The following is a 9,884-nucleotide window of genomic DNA, read 5'->3' as shown; positions in this document are numbered from 1 at the left end:
CTGCATTTTGGGAATAAATGTGAGTTCTTGTGAACAGAATGCATATTACTTCTTGCAGATCAGTAATTTACTTTTAGTTAGTCTTTGTGAAATGTAGCTTTAGTGATGTTGAAGCCACATACGTGTATACTTGTGGGCAGAGGGTACACATAATTATCACTGCTCATGCTTCATTCTTTCTGGTGTTATATAATAGGCAACGCCACTGCATTTTAAGGTTTGGTTGCCAGTTAATATTAAAGTTGCCTGTGCCCCAAATATGTCTGAAACAAGCCACTGTAACCCAGAAGTTAGCTTTGGTATTTCCCTGTAGCAGAGTTCAAAAGACCTGAGCATCTACTTGATTAATTTGTCAGGCTTATTGCTATCTATATAGACAAAATTTAATTTTAGTTTTTAACTGGTTTATGTAACACTTAAAGAGCTGTTAAAGATAACTGAGTAAATTTGAACAGGATGTGTATTTGTCATTGTCTTGTAGAGACTGCAGATACTGCTAGTTTTAAGATGTTTCATTATTAATTGCTTATATTAAACAGCATGACGTTAGCAAATACAACAGTAGATTTGTGGGTAGAAGTGACAGGACACTCTGTCCTGTCAGTTCTGTTCAGGTGTTTCCTTGCAGGCTGTAGAAGAAATGTAAAGAGAGAAAACTCAATGCATTGCTTCCACAGCTTTCACATTTTGGAGTATCCCATCCCAGTCCAAGCAGCTCTGAAGCGTTGGAATAAGACACGGAAATCTCCTGCCAGCATGCAGAAGTGGGCATTGCCAGGAAGCATACCTCTGCTTCTGAATTAGCGGGTTCAAAAATAACTGATGTCTCCAGAAGGCTGTTTGCATTAAATAAACCTGTCATGATGCCAATTCAGTTTGTTTTATCATTTAACTTCTATCGCAAATTGTAGTAACACAGACATCCCAAAGTCCAGCGAGTTTTTGTTGTCAGAGTAACACTGAAGATCACTGTGCCTGATAAGTGTCTGCTAGGTTCATCACTGGACAGTCCAAAGGTGTCTGAAAGAGACTGGCCAACTTCTTCAGTTCCATTTATTCCCGTATCCATACACCAGAGAATGTATTGGGTATGATCTTTTGGCTCTGTTGTTGCTGCAAGTGTCACGAACCTTCTGAAAACACCTACTCTGCAAACACCTACTCTGCATGTCTTTCTCAAGACTCCTAAAAATACACATGGGTTAAAACCAGTGATGGATTCTTTTAGTGCCACCCAAGCCCGATGTTTTGTTGCTCGGTGCCTTTCCTTTTTCTCTTTACTGTGAGGTTTGTATTCTCCATATCTCAGAACTGGTATTTCCTTCAGGTTGCTCCTTTGGAGCATTAACAGATGTGCTCAACGGTGTATCCGTACAGCAGGGCTCCCTTGGTCACTTGAGTTTTTCCTTGTTGTCCATGAGTTAGGAGTTCATGCATGATTTTTCATTCTTTTTCAACAACAAATGTTCACTGTTATCTTTTCTGATGGTGGTATGTATAGAAGAATTTGAGTGTGTCAGCCTGTATATTGTAAGTATCCCATAGTTTTTCTCTACTGGGCCTTGGATACCATTACCTTTTTATAGGTACTTTGTTTCCATGAGTGCCCTTGAGGCAAAAAAGTGCTTTGTACTTCTCTGAATTGCTGCAGCAGAAAATGAAAAGCCACTGAAGTACGGGGGTATCCTTTTTCACAGGAGTTCCTGTTATATTGACGTACCATAGCTTAGGACTTAAGATCTGATGATACCATGGTAGCCATATGATCTTTAACTACTGCCAGGAAATTTTCATAAGCAAATGCCCTCAAAGCCATCTGTTCTACCCTGTCCAGAGTCATGATCACTTGGAGGCAAGGAAATAGGACTGAATAATCAAGCATTGCAGTAATTGTCTTGAAACAACTCTTTCATCATAGGATGCTCTTTCACCTTCTGTGTAATGCTAACAGATTGTCACTGAAAGGGTTACTCCTGCTCTCCTGCCACACACCCTTCTCCGTGTGCCTGGCTTCAAACTCATGCTCTAGATCGCTTGCAGCAACGTCTGGTGGTTGCAAAGGCCCAAGATGAAGTACTTTGGCTCACTGATAGGGTGGCAAACTAGTGTTAGTTTTCTCTGAGATTGGTTTGCTGAACCAGCACATGCTGCAGCTTCCCGATTGCTGGACCTGGCCCAAGTGGCAGAAGCACACGAAGTGGTGGGAAGAGGTCAGGCTACTACTTTTGGCAGCAGCTGGCCATTAATATAGATGAGATGTAATGTGACACTGCATCTAGCTACAAATAGAAGGCAGAAAATGATTGACAGTGCATCACTTAGACTAGAAACATATGAAATGCAGAGATGATAATCCACAAACTAGGAAAGAGTAGGTAGATATGGTAGGCAAAGCTTAGAAGAAAGGAATAGAGACTCAGAGGCTGTTCTAGAAGCTGCCTGTGAAGTCTGTGGCAAAGAATGAACTAGAGCCTCTCAAGGGGTGTGTGCATTCTGTGAGGTAGCCTGAAATGGACTTAATGTTTCTGGAGGTGATTCATTTTTTTGCAGATTTTCTGGTTTGGGGGTTGTAATTTTTCCCTTCCATAGACTAGGAGTGTACTGGCTATATATTCTGGAGTTGTGTAAAAGTCACGGGGGTCATTCTGAACTCAAGAGGCATGGCAGTATTTTAGCAGTGCTTTTGAAGCTGTGAAGGAGGCGATTGCTTTAGCAGTATTTCAGCCTGTAGGGAAGGCCATTTGCTTGCTTGAGCTGTCATGCCTTCTCCATACTATTTCAGAATACTAAAAGCTGAACTTTGCTTTTTAAAGTGACTTTTGAAGTCTCTAAAGTCTTTTCTTGACTTTTGTGAGATCTTTTTATGCCCCACTGTAGGTTTGTGTCCACTCTCAACAGGAAGACGCTTCATTGTGGTAGGCTCCACTGCAATAGTTACAGTCCACAGCATTTAGTTACAGAATTGTTGAAGTTGGAAGGGACACATGAAGATAGTCAAGACCAACCCATTGCTCAGAGCTGGGTCACCTAGAGCAGGTGGCCCAGGACCGTTGCCACTCTGGTTTTATGTACCTCCAACACAGACACCACAACCTCTTGGGGCAACGTGTTCCCATGTTTCATCACTCTTACAGTGGAAAAAAGCTTTTCCTTATGTTTAAATGTATTCCAGTTTGTGCCCATTGGCTCTTGTCACTGGTTGCCATTGAGAAGAGACTGGTTCAGTCTTCTGTACACCCTTCCATCAGGTATTTATGCATGTGCATCCAGACCCTCCTGAGCCACCTCTTCTCCAGACTGAACAGCGCAGGCTGTCTCAGCTTCTCCTCCCATGTCAGATGATCCAAGCCCTCAGTAGTCACCTTTGTGGCCCCTTGCTAGAGTTGCTTTGTTCTGACCCTGTCTCTCTTGAAATGGGGGAGCAGCTCTGCTCAGCCCTGGGGAGACACATCTAGAGCGCTGGGGCTGGGCTCCCACCCAGGACAAGAGAGTCAGGGACAGACTGGAGCAAGTCTAGCAGAGGCCACCAAGGTGCCTGAGGGTCTGGAGCACCAGAGGTGTGAGGAAGGGCTGGGAGAGCTGCTCAGCCTGGAGAGGGGAGGGCTCGGGGGGGTCTGATGTCTGAGGGGGGTTGGGGTAGACATGAGGGAACCAGACTTCTCTCAGTGGTGCCCAGGAACAGGACAGGAGGCCATGGGCTCACCTTGAATATCAGGGAATTCCTGTTAAAATAAAAAATGGTTTTTTTATGTTGTAAGTGTGATCAGAAGCTAGATCAGGTCATCCAGGGAGGTTGGGGAGTCTCCATCCTTGGGGGTGTATAAACCCTGACTGGCTGAGATTCTGAGCAGCCTGTTACAGGTGCCTGTACTGGGAGGTGATTCCCCCACAGGTGAAGGACTTTGCCTTTCTCTGGTGAACTTCATGAGGTTCTTCCTGGCCTGTTTCTGCAGCCTGTTGAGATCCCTCTGACTGGCACTGCACTCGTCTGCTCTATCCACTGCTCCTCCCCCGTGTGTTGGCTGCAAACACGCTGAGAGGGTGCTCTGTCCTATTGTCCACATCCCTAATGAAGATGTTGGGCAGCCTCAAGCCTTGGGCTCTGCGCCCCGGCACTGACCTCCAGCTGGACTTTGCCACTTGTCACAACCCTCTGAGCTGAGCTGTTCAGCCAGTTTTCCATCCGCATCCCTGGTTGTCCAGGCTTGCTTCATCAGTTTGTCTGGGAGATGGCATGGAAAGCCTTGCTGAAGTGAAGACAAGCAGCATCCCCTGCACTCCCTTCATCCACCATGCCAGTCTTTTCATCAAGGAAGGCTCTCGGGCATAATTTCTCTTCTGTAAATCCACACTGACTGTTCCCATCACCTCCTTGTCCTCCTTTGTGTTTGCTCCTTAACCTGCCTGGGGATGGGGGTGAGGCTGTCCAGCCAGTAGTTCTCTGGATCCTTGTCCTTGAAGATGGGAAGGATGCCTTTTCCATCCTGAAACTTGTGAAGGGGGGCAGAAACTTCAAGGGGGACTGAAGCAACAGGCTCCAGCATGTATATATTTATATATAAATCACATAAAAATCTATGCACATGCACACATAAAACCATGCAAGCTATATATGAAGCCAAAGGCTGCTGCCAGGCTTCAGGGCAGAGCTTAGAGCAGACCCTGTTCTGCTTATTGAAGATTTCAAGGAAACTTGCTCTTCCAAATGGAGGTGGGGAGTTGGTTGTTCCCCTTTACACAAGGCTCATGGACCAAGAGGTCTCCTACAAATCTTTCTGGCTGTTGGCAAATCCTTAACAGCTGTGCTTTTGGGGTTGGGGGTTTTTTTCCTATGAGGGTAGAACCGCTGCTGTTACACCATGCTAGATTCTGTTTGCTTGAGCTCGTGCTATCCTTAAGTCACAGTAAAGTGAATGCTGCCTTTCCCTCGGAAGCCCTACCCTGTCTGGTGGTGCTGTAAAGACAGCAGAGTCTCAGCTATTTTTGCTTTTCCACAAGTGCTCTTGTGCTTTGAGCCACAGTTATTTTTCTGGACACGAACATAATTATTCCATGAACCTCTTCTCACTCACCACCCTGATTTCTTCAGTTGTGGAGGCACGGCTCTCTGATGCTCCTGTTATTCCTGGTTTATATGCTCTTTTTTTCCTTTCCTCTTTCCTTTCCTCTTTCCAACTTTCCCCAGAACTTTTCCTTCCCAGGCTGAGGTAAAGCAGGTGAATCAGCAAGGAGAGACTCTGGCTGCCCCATGCATGGGTTACCTCTGCAAAGCCAAACTAGCACTACTGATCTATAAGTGCATAAACTGTTTCCCAACTGAGAGGCCCCTTGAAATGCCTCTGTTACATCAAAAAATAACCAGGGAGGCAGGGAGTGGTTATTTAGCCTTAACAATAGTGTTAGTACTAGGTTAGAGAGAAACTGGCCATAAGTGCAGGTTGTATCTTGTAAAGAGGGTTGTTTTTTTTGTCGGCAGGAGTGTTAGCCGGTGTAAAAGCCTTCGGGTAACGATGTGTTTTAGTGGTTGGGCAGAAAGAACCATTTTAAGATGGCATTTGCAGAATTTATTGTTTACTAAGTAACATGTTTTATCCCTCAGAATAGATTATCTTCAGGGCTTTCTAGGACATTAAGTCCAGCTCTCTGCTGCTAGGAGGGCAGAGTAATTTCTGGAATGATCTTTCATCATAAGTCATGAGGATACTTTTTCCCTTCTTAGCTTTACCAGCCCTGGTTCTGCTTTCCTCTTTCCATCTCAGAGCAACTCGGTATTCAAGTCACTTGATTTTTGGTTTGATTTACAGTCTGTGCTGTAGTGGTGAGTCATTGTTTGGATGCAAAGTTACCGATACAGCTCCTCTGTTAAAAGGGGACCCTGGAATTCCAGGGACCCTTGTGCCAGGCTGGGTCTCCACAGCTTGTTTCCTGGGCTCCGTTGAGGCTGGGTGTATTCATGAGGGACTTCATACCCCAGCTGCCATGTAAGGAGGATGGGAAAGCTGCACCTTGGCTTCTTCACAGCCCACACAGCAGCATCTCCATGCTACCCTAGGGAATCGCTTGCCACTGCTGTTCTGCTTTTGGTGGGTTGTTGCAGTTAATATGGGCAGTTCAGTGTCGCTTCGGTTTCTTGCTGTGCCCTCTTCGGGTGATAAAGGTTCCTCTTACTGCTGGTGGTGGCTATAACCTGCATTTGCAGTGCTCGTTTATGACAGAATTATTAAGGGAGACTTAGTCTTTATTTTAAAACTCTCCAAGATTCTTGGTGATGCTTGTCTTTCTCTTATTTTTCCCTTGCACTGCACATGCAGTATTATCTACCTTCTTAGCAGTATTATCTGCCAGAAATAAACAGTTGGAATTGGTTTGATTTCCCACCTGTGATTGCTGCAATGAATATGCTAAGACTTTGTTAATTTGCACTCATAATTGTGTATTACATATTACGAATTACCCAGTTTTGCAAGTTTATCAGACAAACAAAACATACCAAATAGAGATCAGTCATGGCTGGCTGATTTTGCTATTCAACTTTAGCTTAGTATAGTCTGGTAATACTGTACACTGGATTTTGTTAATATAATCTTTGCAAAGAAAGATTTTGAAACTGTAGTCATTGGTGAATCTTCCTATGGCATTGTGCAACATTTTGCAAAAATATTTTTAGTGCTTATCCGCTTAACATGAGTTTCAGTCTACTTAATTGTGCCAATATGATTTCTCTCAGCTTTTTTGTGCAGTATTGCCTTTTAAAGCTAATACTGCCTACAAAGCTATTTCTTGCAAGTCAGCAGTGATACTGCACATATTTGGATGTTAGTAAGTGTGGGGAAAAATAGACTGTAGTGTCTCCACCTGAAGACAGTGTATATATTCTGTATGTTCCTTAGGCTGTGTTAGGAGAGCAAAACTTCTTGTCTGTTGTATCTTCTATCCACCCTTTGTGCAAATATTCAAGATGTGTTTTTACCTCTATATACTGCTTTCTGCTTGACACGGGCAAATATATTTTGAGTTTTTCATTCGTACATTCTAGACTTTTGTAAAATGTAGACAGACATGTAAGTGAATTTTGGTCGTGGATTCTGAAGAAGGTGTATTTCTTCTCTCTTGAAAGAGCTGCTAATGTGAAAGAACTTTCTAATTACACACAATTTTTAAAATTTTAGTTTTTACTTTGCCTCATAGCTAGGCCAGGTGTTTTGAGTGGAAGTGGCTTGTGGAAGTATCTGCTTGGCCTTACGAGTTGAAGTCAAAGAGAAGGAAGATGCTTTAGAAAATCTTGGAATAACAGTACAAGTTTTTACTTGAGTTTAAATTTACCAGTTTCTAACGTAATATCGTCTTTTAACTTTGCATATAATTCTGGCTGTACAGATTTTGCAAGTGTAGTAGGAGTACAAACTAGATAAAGTATTACACATACACACAAGTATCTATCGTGAATGTGCAAATTGAAGTTTTCCAAATTATTTCTTGGCCAAATGCCGTCAGTTTTTCATGAAGGCAGCATTGTATATTATGTAAAATAAAAATATCCATGATACCGAATGTCTCAGTTTCCAGAAGGTGGCAGGGAAAGGGATCCTGCAGCTCTCTGAAGGAGAAAGTCAGTTTTCCTAACTTTGAAAAAACCACTTCATTAGGTCTGCTCCTGAAAATAGTTGAAAGATTTGCTTGAATTTTCAAAACAAATGAGGTTTGCATGTCTGACATGCAAATTTCATCCCAGGAGGTTGAAGATTGGCCAAGTTATAAGCAAGGGAAAACAGAATTTTATGAAAGAAGATGTTTGTTCTGATTATAAATGTAAGGTTACCAAATATGGTAGGCCAAAGGATATCTCTGTTACATAAAGATTGGTGTGGAAGTCTATTTTTTTTTTTCCGTATTTCAAAAAAATTTATTTATTTTGTAGTCTGTGGTCATATTAATTTGTGTTATAAATGTACTTGGGAGGAAAGTCTGGCTTGCAAAATAATTTTTTTTTTTCTCATAGCTGGGTTAGATATTAAGATTAAATTGCTTTTTCCTTTTGTTCTGTGAGGAACTCTAACTGTGATTTGTGATTACCTTTTAAAAGTGCGTGCCTTAATTTAAATAGAACAGGGAATTTGTGTATTGCATAGCATGCAGTTTCAAATAGGAAGAATAATTTCTCTTAAACTGTGCTTCCACTGTCCATGTAATCTGGCAGATACCTTGGTTGTGGAAAAGGGGATTTAGTACACAGAGCTAGATCAGAGCTGGATCTGTTAAAAACTAACCTATCGCTACTGTTAGTTTTTAGTTTTGGATTGGCATAAAGGAAGAATTGGAAATGAGCAGATAGAGATGGAGAGAAAGTAGCATTACCCCATCTGGCAAGAGCACCGATTTGTGCCATACTAAGCTGATTGTGGAACTGTAATACTATTTTCAGAATGAATTGTTTTGCTTTATTTTATACTTTCATCAACTCAATTATTGCATTACAAAATAGGCAGTTTTTCTAATTATTCTTGCTGAAATAGTGCAGCAATATTGATGCATAGAGGAGAAAATGAATACTATTTATCTTAAATTGTTTCCGCGTGGTTTTGGTGCTTTATTTGTAAATATATTATTTGCAGTGACTTGCTTTGTATCAGATAAATTATTGAATAGAGTTTGTACAGGTTTAACATAGAAAAAATAATTTCCTGTGTTTTCTTTTTTAGCCTTCTGTTGAGTCTTCAAGCCCAGGTAAATATTTTTGATATTTCCTAAACTTGTGAGGGAAGAGGGCACCCTTGAAAAATTATTTTTGCTGGTCTCTTCCAGTTAGTAATCTAAGGGTATAATTTGGTGAATAGGTTGGTGGCAGTACTGGTGTAAGCAGGCAGTGCTTTCTTCCAGTCTGTGCCAGCACAAGTTTCTGAATGGTAAAATAAACTGGGGAAATGTGATTCTTGCCTCTGCAAAAGCTGCACGAACATGTGTTTGGGAATGCTGACGCCCTAAGGAGCACAACGTGAGTGAGTGCTGGGGGCATGGACGAGACTACTTCACCCAGTGATAACGGTTGCCATCCCTCTGGGCTTGGCTACCCGTTGGTGTTAAATACAGAGTTAAAAGTTAAGGCACTGTGTGCTCTCAATTAATAGATACGCCATTGCTGTCAGTCTTTATGCATAACAGCATCAAGAACAAAAGCAGCAAGAAAAGCAGTATTTTTTTTTTACCTCACTGGATTACTAAAAATGAGGGGTTTCATGACTTCTGTTTTTAAAGCTGCTTATTTTCTGATATTGCAGTATCCCAGAGCTACTGGCTATCTAATAGTCAGCCTAAATGCAAATTATGAATATCTGGGGGGTTTTTTGTTCGCTTTGGTACCACTGTACTTAGTGTTATTTATTTCCAAGCTTTTTGGCATCCTACTAGTGGAAAAGCTTTCCAGTAGTTACTTTAGCTGGACTGCCTTGTCTCTTGAGCTCTTATTTCTTCCAGACAAACAATCAATTGCTTTCACACTTCAAACTCTAAAGTATAGTTAACCCTTACAGTCAACCCCTCCCTCTTGCACCCTTCACGTGGGTACACTCTTCAAGCTTTGGAAAATGAAATTTAAATTGTCCACGGAGACAAGTGGAAAAATGTTAGCAGGGTTAGAATTAGACATCAGGTATTGCTGAATTACATAGAAATGCTGCATCTGCCAAACCATTCATCCATTCATTTATTTTTCATTGTCACAAAATATAACCAGACTTTTCTACAAAGAACTGTGAAAAAAAGGCGTGGGGAAAATTAACTAAGGATTCTGCATCATAAATAAAATCTGCATAACTGTGAAGCTTACTTTAAGTTCTAGAAAAGTCATTAGACTGTAGTTGTAAACAAGAAAGCTTCCAAAGTAAAAA

At 41.7% G+C, this 9,884-nt stretch overlaps 1 protein-coding gene across 8 annotated transcripts in view; it reads left to right on the top strand.

The window, feature by feature from the left end:
• MIER1 (MIER1 transcriptional regulator) overlaps positions 1-9,884 on the top strand; it is a 42,290-nt gene that overhangs the window by 9,112 nt on the left and 23,294 nt on the right. For 7 of the 8 annotated variants that reach the window (XM_074831787.1, XM_074831788.1, XM_074831784.1 and 4 more), the window contains one exon: positions 8,700-8,724. The exons of the other annotated variant lie outside the window; for it this stretch is intronic. Coding sequence is in view for 1 of the 7 variants with exons in the window: in XM_074831782.1 (XP_074687883.1) it covers positions 8,700-8,724 (25 nt within the window). In the remaining 6 variants the exon portion in view is untranslated. The remainder of the gene's footprint in view (positions 1-8,699; positions 8,725-9,884) is intronic. 8 annotated transcript variants of the gene reach the window in all.

This window comes from Strix aluco, chromosome 8 (genome assembly GCF_031877795.1).
Source record: "Strix aluco isolate bStrAlu1 chromosome 8, bStrAlu1.hap1, whole genome shotgun sequence".
Lineage (NCBI taxonomy): Eukaryota > Metazoa > Chordata > Aves > Strigiformes > Strigidae > Strix > Strix aluco.
The sequence above is the reverse complement of the archived record's forward strand: the minus strand, read 5'-3'. Positions and strand labels throughout refer to the sequence as shown.